At 40.3% G+C, this 18,010-nt stretch overlaps 1 protein-coding gene across 2 annotated transcripts in view; it reads right to left on the minus strand.

The window, feature by feature from the left end:
• Positions 1–18,008, minus strand: part of CDC14B (cell division cycle 14B) — a 109,967-nt gene extending 91,959 nt beyond the window's left edge. For both annotated transcript variants that reach the window (XM_044920811.1, XM_044920812.1), the window contains exon 1: positions 17,849–18,008. In XM_044920811.1, the coding sequence (XP_044776746.1) occupies positions 17,849–18,008 (160 nt within the window). The remainder of the gene's footprint in view (positions 1–17,848) is intronic.
• Between the last annotated feature and the right edge of the window lie 2 nt (positions 18,009–18,010).

Below are 18,010 nucleotides of genomic sequence, written 5' to 3' on the forward strand. Positions count from 1 at the left end.
GTTTATGTGAGGAAATCCAAATAAAGTCTGGAGTTCAGTTAACAGTTCACATCAATGGTGGTTTCTTGGTTTTGACAAACCCTATGGTAATGTAAGGTAGCATTAGGGAAATGGGGAAGGCATATACAGGAGCCCTCTGTATTATCTTTGCAACTTTTCTGTAAATCTTAAATTATTCCACAATAAAAATTTTGTTGAAATGGTAAATTTTAAAAGGATCCATATTTTGTGCATTTTTAAAAACTCAAGGCAAACATAACAAACTAAAACCTCTGGGGGATGGCAGGGTGAGGAGAAGTAGACAAATATGGAGAGAGAGGGGCTGGTGGGAGACTGCTCACTTTACACTGGTCTCAAAACCATATGAATGTATTTACCTATCCAGGTATCAAGGTTAAAAATTACAACACAAGAAACAACAGGTGTTGATGAGAATGTAGAAAAAAGGGACCCTTGTGCACTACTGGTGGGAATGCAAACTGGTACAACCACTGGGGAAAATGGTATGGAGGTTCCTCAAAAAATTAAAAATAGGGGTGCCTGGATGGCTCAGTCAGTTAAGCATCTGTCTTTGGCTCAGGTCATGATCCCAGGCTCTTGGGATCGAGCCCCACATCCGAGCCCCACATCTGGCTCCCTGCTCAGTGGGGAGCCTGCTTCTCCCCCACCCTCTACTGCTTCCCCTGCTTGTGCTCTCGCTCTGTCAAATGAATAAATAAAATCCTTAAAAAAAAAGTTAAAAATAGAAGTACCACATGATCCAGTAATCACATTACTGGGTATTTACCTAAAGAATACAAAACACTAGGGGGGCCTGGGTGGCTCAGTCGTTAAGCATCTGCCTTCTGCTCAGGTCATGATCCCAGGGTCCTGGGATCGAGCCCCGCATTGGGCTCCCTGCTCAGCGGGAAGCCTGCTTCTCCCTCTCCCACACGCCCTGCTTGTGTTCCCTCTCTTGCTGTGTCTCTCTCTGTCAAATAAATAAATAAAATCTTAAAAAAAAAAAAAGAAGAGGGGCGCCTGGGTGGCTCAGTTGGTTAAGCGACTGCCTTCGGCTCAGGTCATGATCCTGGAGTCCCTGGATCAAGTCCCGCATCGGGCTCCCTGCTCAGCAGGGAGTCTGCTTCTCCCTCTGACCCTCTCCCCTCTCATGTGCTCTCTCTCATTCTCTCTCTCTCAAATAAATAAATAAAATCTTTAAAAAAAAAAAAAGAATACTAAATACTAAAATACTAAAAAGAATACAAAAAACCCCACACTAATTCAAAGGGATATGTTTACTGCAGCATAATCTGCAATAACCAAATTATGGAAGCAGCCCAAGTATCCATCGACTGATGAATGGATAAAGATGTGGTATATATATAATGGGAGTATTACTCAGCCACAAAACAGAATGAAATCTTGCCATTTGCAAAAACATGGATGGATCTAGACTATAAGACTAAGTGAAATAAGTCACTCAGAGAAAGACAAATACCATATTTCACTCATATGTGGAATTTAGGAAACCAAAGGGGAAAAAAGATACAAACCAAGAAACAGACTCTTAACTATAGAGAACAAACAGATGGTTAGCAGAGGGGAGGTGGGGGGGGGCGGCAAAATAGGTGAAGGGGATTAAGAATACACTTACCTTTTTCGGTTTTTAAACATTTTTTTCAGTAGTCTACACACCCAACAACAGACTCGAACTCACAATCCCAAGATCAAAAGTCACATGGTCTACCCACTGAGCCAGGTGGTCTACCCACTGAGCCAGCTGGGCACCCCAAGAGTACAGCACTAAGTAATATATGAAACTGTTGAATCACTATATTGTACACCTGAAACTAATATAATACTGTATGTTAACTAAACTGGAACTAAAATTTTTAAAAATACATATGTATTTACCTGATATTAATAAAGTAACAGTGACAAGAAAAAAATAAAAACTATTAAAAGGTACTTTATAAGAGGACAAAGGAGATAAAGAGAGGTTATTCTAAATAGAGCTCATATTTACAACCTAGGGACCATGACAAGAATCCATGGCTTGGCTGGGGAAGGTCTACAACCTAAAATTCTCTATCCAATTTTATGTAAATGAATTCATGGACATTTTCCTCAGTAGAGGGACTACAAGGAAATAAATACCTTGTATATCCGTACACGAGAATAATATGCATCTAAGAGATATACATTTGGACACATACTTATGACAATTAAAGATTCTACTATAATATATAAAGTGGAAAAAAGTAATGATAGTATTTATAGTGTTTATCTTGTTAATGTAAAAACATCTCTCTATAGAGATGTCTATGTATATAAATATGCACTGAACAATCTAAAAGGCTAAATGTGGTAACCATTAATGCTGTTCACCAAATATTTCTGGCTCCCTGCTTAACAGACACATTCCTGCCCCTCAGTGGTTGAGTGGGACCTTGTTTCCACCTATAAGTGGAAACAAACATTTAATTGTTGATTCAAGACCCTCCACAGGCACTCTTCTTCCTCTGGTATAGGAACCAACAATATTAGAGACGATTGCTGCTCATATGCCTAGGTCCCCAAGCAATTACAACAAGCAGAACCCCCTGCTGACCCACAGTGGATGTGAAACAGAAACAAGATTTACATTTTTGTTTTAAGCTGCTGAGCTTGGCCAGGGAGAGGGGGGAGGCTTGTTATTACAGTATAACCAAGTCTAACTGATAAAGAAAACATCCTTGCTAATAGGATCTCTGACCATTTTCTTTCTGTATTGTCTTTTTAAAATATAACGAGCACCTGGGGCACCTGAGTGGCTCAGTCGTTAAGCTTCCTACTCTTGATTTCCCCTCAGGTCATGGTCTCAGGGTCCTAGGACGCTGTGTAGGGCTCCACACTCAGTGGGGATTTGGGAATCCCAAGAATTCCTTGGGATTCTCTCTCTCCCTCTGCCCTTCCCCCTGCTCACATTCTGGCCTGTGCTCTCTCTCAAATAAACAAATCTTTAAAAAAAATTAAAAATAAAAATAAAGAGCACCTGTATCTTAGAAACTTTATTTGGGGATAGAGACACAAGTCTTAGCATGGGCCTGAGCATCAAGCAGACATTGACCATCAGAGATTATTACTTGTACATCTCAATCTAGAGCAGCCTGAAAGCATCCTCCATTAGGATCCTCAACAACCTTTGTTTCGTTCCATGCTCACAGAGCAACCCAACAGCAGTGAAAAAAGCAAGGAAGAGAACCACGAGAATAAAGTGCTGTATTCTGCATGAGAAGATACAAACATGCATACATCTGTACACACATATACATGTTTGTAAATACATAGAAAATCTCTGGTAAGATATAAAAAAAGTTATGTCAATTTATTCTGAAAAGGGAAGATAAGTAGCTAGGTGACAAGAGAAAGTGGAAATCTTACTCTGTGTCATTTACTCTTTTGTATCTCTTATTTTTTTTTTTTTTAAGGATTTTATTTTTAAGTAATCTCTACACCCTATGTGGGGCTCGAACTCAAGACCCTGAGATCAAGGGTCACATGCTCCACCAACTGAGCCAGCCAGGTGCCCCTCTTTTTTATCTTTTAAATTTTGAACTATGTACATGCATTATCTATTTAAAAAGCAGATAAAATGAAAAGCTTTTAAAAAAACAAGCAACTCTAAGTGAAGGGATATACTAAGTGTTATTTAGTGAGTCATATTTCAAAAATATAGATGGCCTACTAAAGGGGCTTGCATGGACCAGTGATGAATGTGTCATGAACCCAGAATCATAAATGCACCTCAATAGCATAGAACATGATTAAAGAGCAAGAAAGATCACCAGCTCTACTTTTGCAAATAAGTTCTATGAGCTGCCCACTGATATTCAAGAAAATGAAGAAAAATTATTTCTAATGCTTCCAAAGTCAAGGCTTTTATTACTGAATCTTGATCCTATGAGAAAGCTTCAGCATTGTTAAATTCCACCTCTTACAAGATTAGCAGTATGACTTATTTTTTCTCCTCCACTAAGAACAACAGACTGAATTAATGTTTCCAAAGAAAAATGAAAAGGGACTGTACAAGACTTTAATAATATGGGAAAAGCAGGCACCTGGGTGGCTCCGTTGATTAAGTGACTTGATTTTGGCTCAGGTCATGATCTCAGGGTCATGAGATTGAGCCCCGTCCTGGGTGGCATGGAGCCTGCTTAAGATTCTCTCTCTCCCTCTTCCCCTCCCTGCTGGCCTGCTTGCTCTCTCTCTCAAGAAAAAAAGAGAAAAAAAAGACCACAATAAACCTCATACATACATTACTTACATAAATAAATAAATACATACACATATATATACATACATAAAATAGGGAAAGCATCTCAAAAGGTAGGAAAATAGCACTTAACTTACACCATATATGGTAAAACTGTGATTTCTCTAATTTATATTGGTGTAATGTTTACACAAGTTATCAACTCTTGAGCAATTAAACTAGCATACTGATTCATTTTGAAACATTCCCAAGAGTACCTGACACCTTGTTATCTGGCCTTATTAGAAATAAATGACAGAGGCACCTGGGTGACTCAGCTGGTCAAGCATCTGCCTTCAGCTCAGGTCACCAACCCGGGGTCCCAGGATCAAGGCCCTCGTTGGGCTCCCTGCTCACCAGGGAGTCTGCTTCTCCCTTTGCCCCTCCCCTGCTCCTTCTCTCTCTCTCTCAAATAAATAAATAAAATCTTTTAAAAATATATTTAAAAAGAAAGAAAGAACATAGGGGCACTTGACTGGCTCAATTGGAAGAGCATGTAAATCTTAATCTCGGGGTCATGAGTTCAAGCCCCAGGTTAGGTGTAGAGATTAAATAAATTAAAACTTTTTAAAAAAATAATAAATAAATGACATAAGGTGGTTGACTTCACATTCTTGCACAAACTTCATTTAGCTGGGGATGAGGAGTTTCTGGAAACGGAACTGCACAGAAACCGCAGAGTCTCCATGGAGATCCAGTCCTGGCATTCTACACTGGCAATGGCTCAGCTCCTTCAGCTACTTCACATTCACTGAAGTCAGGACTGTCTCTGGCCATAATTCTTCTAGGTGCTAATCACTCAGTTGTTAGTCAAACATCCAAGCTACAGTGTTTATAAAGCCTTTCGTAAAAATCACAGAACTTCCAATCATCCTTAACTGCATGCTGATCTTTACCGAGTTTCCTTACACAATTCCCTCCAAGGGTCTCTAGCTCTCCCACTGCTTCTTTCTAACAAACCCACCCTGTCCCATGCATACATTTTCTCAACATTTGCTATCAAAAATACCTCACACCCCACCAGGACACAACAGAGTGACAGTAATGCACTCAATTCAGGATAACAGTTGAGCACTAACTAGCTGAAAACTGACAATAGCACTTAGGAGCACACACACAAAATTTAACAATACAGCCTGACTCTGGAGGCACACTGAAGAGCTCCACTTAGACCCTTCCCCCACCAGCACTTTCCAATTTCACCAACATCTCCTGCAGGGCTTTCTCTAGACTACAGGGCCCATTTTGGCCATCGTCACAGCACTTCAAAATTATCACTCACCCCCCACTCTAAGTTACTGGTTAAAAAATATCCCAGTCCCCTCAACCCTCATATGTTCTATACTGCCGTCAGATTTCCCTATGGGATCAAACTCTAGTTAGTACAGAAGTAACCCGCCTAATATAATGAGCATTCTTTCCCACTCATAACCCTCTCACTTCCCCACTCCCTTTGGAGAGTTTTCTGGGATCATATCCCAAAGAAAGCACTGTGTTGGAATCCTTGACTCAGTCTGTGCTGGGGAAGCCAAAACAAGACAATGACCACAGTTTTATATATGCCTATTTATTCTTAGTAAAATTATTTTGAAGACAATATAATTACAACAAAGCAGCACTGCATAGGGTTATGTTAAATGACATTATTTAAAAATTGCTTTTGTGGCATAACCAACAAAACTTATTAATCCTATTCATAAATTTCTATAATTAGAATAACATTTGTTTTCTGACCATTTTAAAATAAAGCCCTTAATCCAAAGCTCTGATTTGGAAAAAAAAAAATGCTTATTGCTTAGCCTTCAAAAAAATCCCACATTGTTATTTTAGAAATTCCCGAAAGTATCACATTACAAAAAAAGCCTCCTCCTCGTGCACTGCTGGTAGGAATGTACGTTGGTGCAGCCACTGTGGAAAACAGTATGGAGGGTCCTCAAAAAATTAAAAATAGAACTACTATATGATCCAGCAATTCCACTACTGGGTATTTACCCAAAGAAAATGAAAATACTAATTTGAAAAGATACATGCACCCCTATATTTACTGCAGCATTATTTATAATAGCAAAGATATGGAAGCAACCTGAGTACCCATCATCCATAGACGAAGAAATAAGGAAGATGTGGTGTGTGTGTGTAAAGATATATACACACAATGGAATATTACACAGCCATAAAAAAGAAATGAGACCCCTTTCATTTGGTACAACATGGATGGACCCAGGGGGTATTATGCTAAGTGAACTAAGTCAAACTCAGAAAGACAAATACTATACACTCGTAAGGGGAATCTAAAAAACAAAACAAATGAATAAACAAAAAGAATTAGAAATGTAAATACAGAGAACAAACTGATGGTTGCCAGAGGGAAGGTGGGTAGGGGGATGGGCAAAATTTGTGAAGAGAAGTGGGAGATACAGTTTTCCAGTAACAGAATAAGTCACAGGGATGTAAGGTACAGCATAGGGAATATAGTCAATGGTATTGTAATAGCCTTGTATGATGACAGATGGTAGCTACACTTGTGATGAGCATAGCATAAGGTAGAGAATTGTTGAATCACTATGTCCTGCACATGAAACAAATGTAACATTGTGGGCCAACTATATTTCAAGTAAAAAAGAAAGAAAAATTTCAAAAGAAAAAGAAAAAAATTCCTTTGTCATTGTGCCTAGAAATGGTTGTCTTCTGAATCCGCCCATTTAACCCCTAAAAATTTATTTGATCAAAACAATCTGAATAGGTTCCAGTAGATAAAGGATGCTTTAAGGTTTATGGTCCTTCTCCTGCTCTCCGGAGAAAGAGAGATTACATTAAAGCACTTTTTCATTTTGGAGCAGAGCTGTTATTTAATTTAGGTTAACTACCACATCTTGATTCTTGTTGCTGGCAGAATGGGAGAGCACTGTGAGACAGGTTGAGGGGGTAGAAGAGGGTATTTCCCCCACACTGGAGTAGAGTCTATCCCCCATCCCAGCAGTCACCAAACCCTGACAACTGCCACCACAGTAGGGACAAGGTGCTGTCAGCAGGAAGAAAGCAGACTGGTGTTACCGTGATCAAGAACGGTTCCCGCTGGGTGCCTGAGTGGCTCAGTTGGTTAAGCAACTGCCTTCGGCTCAGGTCACAATCCTGGAGTTTCAGGATCCAGTCCCGCCTCAGGCTTCCCTGCTCAGCAGCGAGCCTGCTTCTCCCTCTGACCCCTCTTCTTGTGCTCGCTTGCTCTCTCTCTCTCAAATAAATAAATAAAATCTTAAAAAAAAAAAGAACGGTTCCTGCTGGTTCTGGGGGTAGAGGGAAGAAGAGAATCTTTTAAAACAGTGCTCGAGCCTCTTTTCTCATTCATTCAGAGACATCCATCTTTGATTGTCCGTGACATTCACCGATAAGCCCCTCTATGTGACAGATTTAAGATATATCACCCTGTTCCATGGGCTCCTATCACTTCCCAGGGATCTGGTCAAGTGTGAAATCTCTATTGCAGCCCTAGAAACAGCAACTGCAAGGATGAGACCATAAAATGCACTCAAACATATCCTGAGTGAATTTGTGCTTCGAGCCCTTTCAGTCACAATAGTTTAGAGTATATTAATAGTGAAGTTAAAATCCCAACCTCGATTGTGTTTGCTAGCTAAATCCTAAGCTTTTATTTGACAGTTTATTGTCAAAAGGAACTAAATGCATGTTAAGATGATTCAGTTTCATGTATAAGGTGCTTCCAACAAGCTACCTAATGACGGTATTACAATAAAAAAATTTCAAGAGCAGTCTGAGAACAGCTCCCAAAAATGTAAAACCATAATGTTAATTCTGTTATATTCATGTCAAAGCAATACTTCCTCAGCACCTATAAAAGAATGTGAAAATCAGAATGCTTTTCAGTTCTCGGTTCAAGTCACACAAACCAAATCTAGTTCTTAAAATATTTGGGAATCTTCGTCTTTAGTGCCTTCAATTCAAGAAGCAATACTCAGCTTAAAAGGTGCTCTGTGGGGGCGCCTGGGTGGCTTAGTCGTTGGGCATCTGTCTTCGGCTCGGGTCGTGATCCCAGGGTGCTGGGATCGGCCCTGCATCGGGCTCCCTGCTCAGCAGGAAGCCTGCTTCTCCCTTCTCCCACTCCCCCTGCTTGTGTTCCTGCTCTGTGTCTCTCTCTGTCAAATAAATAAACAAGATGTTAAAAAAAAAAAAAAAGAGGTGCTCTGTAATTACTTCCTACCAATAAATAATGTATTTTTAAAAAACAAACAAGGTACCTCATTTTTAAATTTTATCGTCTGGGAAGCTCTTGAGATTCAAATTAGAGATACAGAATTGGAATGGAGACCTTTTACTTCAGCTGTGTTTTGCAGAAATAGGGTTTTCAGTATATTATTAACTATATACATTTATATATATTTATACTATTCATATACATACTGCATTCATATATGTATATGATTAGTTAGATACCACAATTAAGCTTTTCCCCCTTGTCTCTTTTAAGGTTTAAAACACACACCTACGCCCACACCCCCCACACTCCCACGAGAAAGACACCTTAAGACAGATCGTTTTCACCACACACTGGAAAAAATAATTCACTTTGTGTAGGAATTATGGAGTGACATTTCCATCACAAAATTCTCTCAAACTGACACTGTGTAAATGAAGAGAGCAAAACTACATAATGACTGATTCCTTCATTACCTGTCTTCACTGAGATGATGACTTAATAGTCTATGCCTTCTCATTCTTTCAGGGATGTTGCTATAAATCTTCACATCTCCTCCCTTCCTCAATAACACCTCGCTCAATCCCTTGTTCAAGGTAGTTGCTCAATAAATATTTGTTAAATGGATACACTAATTAATTCCATAGCACAATTCATACAACTACAAATGAGTATAAATGAGCAAAATGCAGAGAATGATTCAGCTGAGATGGTCCTAAAATGGAGGGCTTTGCAGAATTCAGAATCTGTAATGATATTATAGCATTATGGATTGGGTATAAAAAGATCAATGTCATAAACTGCAGTGCCAAGAAAGTAATTTTACTTTCAAATTAGAACTTGAAGGAACAACAAACACCATCGACATTGGGAACAAGATGTTTTTCTTTTGTGAAAAGTACACTGGCAACCAAATTTTAATAGTATAAAAGTCAACTACCTGAGAAATGAATATCAATATGTGATATTACACAATTAGAATAAATTTACCCAGCCTACCTTCCTCAGCTTTTCAGACTCCAAGACAATGGGACCAAATCTTTGAACTGACTGGTGAATAAAGCCCTCTAAGAGAACTGCTCCTCTAGAATATAAATAATACTAAGAATTAAAGGAGCTGAATAAAAGACCAAGAGAATAAAGGCAGAAATTTTTTTAATTAGAATTATTATACATATGGAGCCACTTGTATTTGTTCTTTTGATAACTGGCCTTATTTGAGGTACTTGAAAATGAAATGGAATCAGAATACTTTCAATTTTTTAATAGAATATGAAAGAGCTTCCCCATTCCCAAAGTTTAAGTTGGCATTTCATGAGTATTTCCTCGTGCCAAAAACAATAAATAAGATATAAGCCTGTCCATTAAGCAAAGAAATGCCTAGAAAGAACTAAGTGACTTTGCAAAAGAAAAAAACAAATCAAGAATAGCTGTTTGGTTATAACAACTCATTCTATGCATCCTTTCAGCAAGAGGCTACAAAAGTGAGATTCAATTATAATAGAAAAAGTTTAGTATTACCAAAAACATCCACTATTGCAAACATAGCATTAATAATAAACCCAGTAAAATATCACAGAAACTACTGTCAGCATTACCTGTACACAGAAACCAACAAAACTTTTCATATAAAGACAAATTTCAACTTAAGTCATAAACATACAAAGGATACTCTACAGTTATAGAAAACTGAATCTGCTACCCAAGACTAAATTTAAGACAAGCAAACAGGAAGGGACGGAACCAAGAATGACAACTAACAGATTAAATCTACAGTTTTAAAATCATCAGAAAGCACTGCAAAGTAGAGTCAATGATCTGAATACCTTTGTTGGAGCAGTATCCATGAAAAGCTATAGAAAAAAGAGAAAGAGAGAGAAGGGCGTAAAACTTTCATATAAACTAGAGAATCCAGATGAGACGCACACATTCCAGTTAAATAGCCTTGTATTTAGGAAATTAAAATCAATTTTATTTTAGAAAATGTTTTCTAAGGTAATCCCTGTCTAATATGGTAGTCAGCACTTCTAGAAATTAAGTGACTAACCTCAGAAGCTAAAAACCAAATAATGTAAAGAAATGATATCTGAAGATTGGTTAGCTCCTACCAAACCAGTTTCTGTGTCTCTGTATCAATCTGCACTTTTTTTGCCCACAACCCCTGTACCTACTTACCTCACTCATAAAGGTGCCTGTCCTAAATGAGGAACAGCTTTGAAATGTTTGAAACCAGTCTATCCATGCTTTTCATTCAACTGACAGATAATTATGTAAAAGTAATTTTAATGTGAAGGACCTTAAGGAACTAAGATTAAAAATACTCTGTAGCTAGTATGGAAAGGAAAATAAAATACTGGCTACTAAAATTATTTTGTTCTCAGTGTAATTAAAGGAAAAGATTTAAACATGTAATTTCTTATTTATGTCTAATTCCCACCCTTTCCAAATACATTGGGTCTCTATGCCACAAATTAAGCACGGAAAGGCCCACTGAAAGGCCATTTTGTTTTACTCAAAATAACAACAAAAAAAAGTCCTACTGTTTATAATATGCACCACCAGTATCAAATCTTTTGGATCTGTGAAATACTCTTTTAAAACGATGTTCTAGGGCACAGTTATGCTTTAACCACTCTGAAGAGTTTATATTCTATCAGTAAAGAATTTGTTTTATTCTCCATAACCTTCTACCTGAGGCTCTCCCATGAGGCCTTTTCATCTTTACAAAGCCCCTACCCCCCAAGCTTAGCTGCAATTTAATATAAGGCAATATACAGACTCTTCAGTGTAATAAAAATACGTAACAGCCTCAAAAAGGAAGAAACGGCTCTGGTTTATTCTTCCTCTTACAAGGAATCTTTAAAGAGAAACGGTAACATTTTTCCCAAGGCAGAAAAGATTGTCAACGCAGTGCTAAATCTCTTCCAGCGCTTTGACAAATACTGAACCAGCCTCATCCGGAGCGCTTCTGCCCTGAAGATCACTCTCAGAAGCAGAGAAAGGAACACACTTGCATTTTCACTGTGCTGATTCACTGAACCTTTTGTGCATGTACACGTATGGGGGAAATGTTTGCTTCTGAGCTGGAAACCTTTCCAGCCATGGTGACTGTCTCAGTCTGCCCTTGGTATCCCTGGGCCACTGCAGGCGCCCTTGTAATACTAGAGACCGTTTATGGAGCCTGGCTGTCAAGGAGGCACCAAGCCAGGCACTTCACATGCATCTGCTTCAGTTCTTCCAACAACGCTATGCACTTTTTACTTTCAAACAGATGAGAGAAAAGAGGCTCCAAGGTTATTAATAATCCAGCTGTGTTCAGTTCCCCTGAAGGCAGACACTAGCTGTCCCTGGTGTCCGCATGCCTAACCACTAGAATTAACTCTTCAAATACCCAATGAACACAGTTTTTCATCCCCAAAGATTTCAACCATGATATGGCTCCTTTTTAAGCTAGTTATTCCTCAGACCCTCCAAGTTTTAGCTAGTTTACCCCCAGACCTTCCAAGTTTCATTTTCTCAATTAGCATGGAAAACTCCATGAGAACAGGGATTATCTCCAGCAGTGACCTATTTTTACCATTTGAGGGGAAGGAAAAAAAAAAAAGCCTGGCAGAGTAGGTATTCATTACAATTTGGTGGAATGAATGAACTATCTAGAAAATCTGGGCTGTGATGACAGCCAATATGGACAACAGCATGAGTGCAAGAGGACCTGAACTGTGTATGTAGTTTGCTCATGTTTCCAAATTCACTAGGTAATTATCTAAATTCAACTTTACAAGCTACGACTTATGGAGTATCTACTAGGACATCACCTGCTAGTCTATGTAAACACACGACTAAATAGTACATGGCCAACAAATCATTTATGTACAACTCTGCTGAAGTAGCTTTATCTGTTGGAAAGAATAAAAGCCAGGTAGTATGGCTTTCCCAAAAAGAAAGTGCATCAATTTCGTCAAAATCACTTATCTCTTGTGTTAGCTTCTGAGAGAAAAGTGGATGGTTGTGGTATTTCAAGATGATCTCTTGAAATTCTTTCAAATAACAAAACACCTGTCCTGTCAATTCAGAGATCCCCAGAGACTATCTCAGAAACTTCCAAGAAATGTCACTGGTACGCACCCGATGCCATCCTTCCATTCTAAAAATCCACAACGTGGTTTCATTCCAGCTCTCCCCAACAAGAACTGGTGAAATTCATTCCCATTCCAAGCCACAGAGAAATTACAGCAGGCACCGAATGGCGACTCCTAGCATTAGTACCATCTCTGTCATCCAGTTATTCCACTTTCCCTTCATCTCTGTGCCCAACCACTCTGTCCACTGAAACAGTAACAACACAACTATGTTAAGTTTTTGCGTGTGGTGCCCCAGTACCTAAGGATTTAGACCTAAAACAGGTAACTAACATGACACCATCAGAAGTAAAGATGTTGAAGACTTAAGCACATAAATCAAGAAAATAAATTAGAAATAAGTCATAAGCAAGAAGGAAAACGAACACTACATACTTTGATGAGCTTCAATTATTGAAACTCAATAGTCTACTATGTGAAAGTCTTGAAGAAAAATGAATTTATTTCCTCCTTGAATCAGTGCCCCGGTAACTGTATTCCTTTTTTATCAAGAAAAATACACTTCTATCACAGCAAACAATGAATATGCAGGACTATTTTACATAGTAAGCATTCATTAAACACTTTTTGAATTAATGAATAAATTTTCCCTGTCTAATAATGTCTAATGTGAATTTTTTAAATCCTAAAAAGAAAAGAAGGGGGGTAGAGGCAGTGCTGTATCTGTTTAATTTGATGAGTATCTGATATACCATTAATTGGTGCTTTTAAATGACAATCCTGACCTCAACTAGAGCTTCTCCAATAAAATTATTTACTGTTATAATATAGACAGTCTTAAAGAGAGAGACTATCATGGCAGATACTGAAAGAAAAAAAAATTTTTAAGACAAACCACCAAAAATCTTTTTTAGCCAATAGTTATTACCAATTACTTTTACTAGTCAGAAGTTTAAAAAATAAAGAAGTAAAATAAATTTAAGTTCTGTACCAACTATTAAATCCTATAAATTATCAAGCATAGGGACAATACAATAATTTCATAGTCTTTAAAATTTTTTCCTATAATAAAGAGGAAAGGAGAATGTACACTATCATTTATGGCCCTATTTAAGGGATAGGAATATAAAGATAAAAAGATTCAGACTTCTGACTGCAAGGAGGTTCATAGGAAAATCAAAAACCTGTGTCCAACATTTTTCCTTTGGTACTTCTCCCATCTTGAGAGAGATCTAATTCCAAAGCCGACCAAAAACCCTCTTCTCTTCCCTTCTTCCCCAGCTTCCCTGACTGATAACAACTCATTCTGATTATATCTTTACTCAGTATCTCTTTCACATTAATGTATAGTTTACAGTTTTTATCTTTTATGATCTTTTTTTTTAACATAATACACTGGAACTGCACCAGGAATACAGCTTATGTAAAAATCCACGTCATTGCACATGGCAAGAACTGAGTAAATGGCCAATGAGAGGTAGATGGCGTCCACATGGGAATAAAACATCGGTCAGCTCCTAGTAAATGGCCAGTGTAGCCAGGTGGCTGGCTAGAAACTAAAAAAAATGACCACATAACAAAGGACTACAGGGATGGGGCGCCTGAGTGGCTCAGTCATTAAGTGTCTGCCTTCGGCTTAGGTCATGATCCCAGGGTCCTGGGATCGGGCCCCGCGTTGGGCTCCCTGCTCACAAGGAGGCCTGCTTCTCCCTTTCCCATTCTCCCTGCTTGTGTTCCCTCTCGTGCTGTCTCTCTCTCTGTCAAGTAAATAAATAAAATCTTTAAAAAAAAAACCAACCAAACAAAAAAAAACCAAAGGACTACAGGGAACAAAAATAGGCATTAAGCATCCTGTTTTAAACATATACACCAGGGGTGCATGGGTGGCTCAGTCAGTTAAGAGACAGACTTTTGGTTGCGGCTCAGCGTCCTGGGATGGAGCCCTAGTGGGCTCTGTGCTCACTGGGGAGTCAGCTTGAGATTCTCTCTCTTCCTCTCCCCACCCCCCCCCCCCACCGCAGGCACTGGAACTCTCTCTTATTCTCTCTTTCTAAAATAAATAAGTCAATCTTAAAAAAAAAAAATGTATACACCACCATGAAATATACTGCAATCTAAGGGAATGGAATTTGACTTAACAGATAAAATAGGTTGCAATAAAAATAACAAGGCAATAAAGTAAAAAAAAATTTAATGTATTTAAGGGCAGAGTGGGCAAAAGTGATAATGTGCATTAATTTTTATGAACCAACCCCACTGGTAAAGAATCTTCACAATCCTGTAAAAGGTGTTGGTAAGGATGAGGAATAAATTGCTGGTGGGGAATGCTGGTGGTACAGCAGCTTTGGAAAAGTCTGGCAGGTTAAACGTGGCGTCACCATGCAAACCTGCAATTCCACTCCTAGGTGTGTATATGCAAAGCAAATGAAAACATCTCCACACAAAAACTTGTACATCAATGTTCATAGCAGCATTATTCATAATCACCAAAAAAAGTCCACCAATGAATGGATAAACCTCTGTATATTTTGGCCTGGCCTCTTCACTTCTACTTTGCTCTGCAGAGACAATCATACATGTAGGTAGATACATACACTGATGCGACTGCTGCCATTTACAGGGACTGAAAACCCCCCACATAACCATTTACTTATTGCCATTATATAAATCACAATTCAGCCATACTATGCAATATCATACAGCCTTTAAAAGAGGACTCTTCTTGCTGATATGGCACAATTTATAGAAACTTAAGTATGCACAGAAAAAGGAAAGAAAATATTACTGGGGAGACTAACTATATATATCTCCTTTCCTAATGCTCAACTTGAAAAATATTAAGAAAACAAACTGAGGGAAAAACAAGTTGGGGAGGATGGGACCAGGTTGCCACTTGTTGAGGTTTCAAGCCTTTCCTCCAAACCCAATAAAAAGTAATCTGCACCCTGCATCCAAAGTTACTTTATTTTTTTCACCCCATCGCCCCAAAGTTACTTTGATTTGTCTTATTTGTCACCCTCAAACAGACTGATTCAGTATCATTTTTCTAAAAAGCCAAGACTGTCACTAAGGGATACCTGGAAGAATCCCAGGCAAAGTTGACTCCCTTACGTCCCCCCTTACACTGAGATGGGACCCTTCCTATTATGGGCTTATAATCTAAACAGCATTTTGATTTTATATAATGCACCACCTCTTTCCTCAATATTCGGCTTAGCAATATTTTCTGAAGTTAAATCATTATTGTGTTCAGCAAAGCCCGCCATGAAGGAGGAAGAAGATCTAGCCCAATGGCTTGACTTTACAAAACTTCCTTTTGATGGAGACAACCTAAATGCTCATCAATAGGGAGCTGTCTAAACAAATTATAAAACATATGTATTTAGGGGGCGCCTGGCTGGCTCAGTCGGTAGAGTATGCGATTCTTGATCTCGGGGTTGTGAGTTCCAGCCTCACGTTGAGTGTAGAAATTACTTAAAAATAAATAAATAAAATGAAATCTTAAAAAAAAAAAACATATTTAAATCCACATGTACTTTATAATTTTATTTTCTAAAACCATATCTACTTTGGCCTACGCAGTAATTAAAATCGAATGAAGCAGTTTTGCATGTACTAACCGTTCTGCTAAGAGATAATACTGCGAAGAAAAAACAATGTGCAAAACAACATGTATGCTACCATGCTTGAGTATGATAGAGAATACACAGGTGTATACACACACAGTCTCTTTCTGGAAGGATTCATAGGAAACTCGAAACTTCAGTTGCCTCTGGGGAAGGACACCAGGAGGCTGCGATCAACTTTTCACTGTAAACTCCTGTGCACCTTTGGAACGAAGGGTGCGTTACTTGCCCTAAAATTAAACGCTATGAAGCAAAGTTCCTTTGAAGAGGTATAGACAACAAAGGCGTAAGGAATGTGTGGTGTCGTTACCCCCCCCCCCCCCCCCCCCCCCGCCCTCCTTGGCGAGGCTATCTCCCCGGGAGTGCACCGCCTGTTGGGACCCGGTCTCAGCCTCAGAAAGCTGGCTGCATCTCCACCAGCGCCACGCGCTACGGTGGACCCGGGCAGGTGCCAGCCGGAGACGGGCACTTAAGGCAATCCCTTCCTCCCTCCACAGTTCCCACGGGCCATCCACCCCGCGCCGAGAAACCTTCCCCTCTACTCGCAGCTTTATTAAAATGGACCTTCAGTTTCCAACTGTCCATCAAGCTAGAAAACAATTTCTACTAAATTTGTGTTTGCCCGAACCCTTTCTAAATTAATATTCTGACCACTCCAACTCACCTGGCTTATCAAAGGCTAAGGGCGGGAAACAGTTTATATATAAAATCCCACACGCCAAGGCTTACACATCCCGCGCCACAGAAAACACTGCAAATTCCCTCAAAATTGTAGACAGCTATGCTGTTTACAAAGCGTTTCCACATACATCATCACATTTAATGCCTTCACACGCTTTAGTGTCAATCCTGGCAAATCCAACAGCTGCCAAATTGGATTTATTAGTCTTCAAGAACTGTAGAATCAGCGCTAATAAGAAAACAGCTATCAAAGGGCTGCTTTTCTACCTGCTCTGGCTGGCTGCGATTTCTCAAAAGTGACAACTCTGGGCATTCGGCACGCAGAACGGCTCACAAACCATCAGTGTGACACATTCCTTGTGGAAGCAAGGGAGAGGAGCTAGCGCGAGGAGGTCCGGGTGTGCTCGCGCGCGCTGGGGAGGGGGCGAGGGCGGTGCGCACCCGCGCGAGGACGTGGGAACGCCGCACGAGGCGGGACTCCATTTCCTCCACAGCAGCCGAGGTGGGGCGAACGCCCAACAAACAGGGCAGCTGCTCCCCGGCCGGCGCGTTCCGCGCGCTCGGAGAATCCTCTGGGCTGATTCAGAGGTTCAGGCTCCTGTGAGGGCCAACCGAGCTTGCAGCCCGGGAAGGCGCTATCAACCCGAACTTAGAAAAAGCCTGAGGCGCCGAGCTGACGCCAGCAATTTAAGAAAGGTGACCCTCGCGGCCCATCTTGCCTGGGTAGGAGAGTGCAAAACGGATAAAGTTACAGCTCGCAACACACGCAGATGGAAAGTCGGGGTAGGGGGGGCGCTCCCAGGGAGCCGGGCCGCTGAAGGGGGTGTGGCCGGTGGGGCTTTTATGGGAGTGGGGGCGGAGGCGTGTCAGTCGGGCCCCGGGAGGCGCCTCCACTGCCTGGGAGGGTGGGCTAGGACCCCCGCGCGGGGTGCCGAGTGCCTGGGGTGCCCCGCCACGCGCTCGCTCGCCGGCTCACCGGTGATGTCCAGGTACAGGTCGTCATGCTGGTCCAGGCGGTGCAGTTCCTGCGACGTGGAGCTGCGGCTCTTTTTCACTCCCTGCGAGGACGCCGAGCAGCGCCGCGAGCAGGGGGGCGCGGCGGCCCAGCTCGGCCGCCGCTCGCTCTTCCGCTTCATGG

This window comes from Neomonachus schauinslandi, chromosome 13 (genome assembly GCF_002201575.2).
Source record: "Neomonachus schauinslandi chromosome 13, ASM220157v2, whole genome shotgun sequence".
In the NCBI taxonomy this organism is placed as follows: domain Eukaryota; kingdom Metazoa; phylum Chordata; class Mammalia; order Carnivora; family Phocidae; genus Neomonachus; species Neomonachus schauinslandi.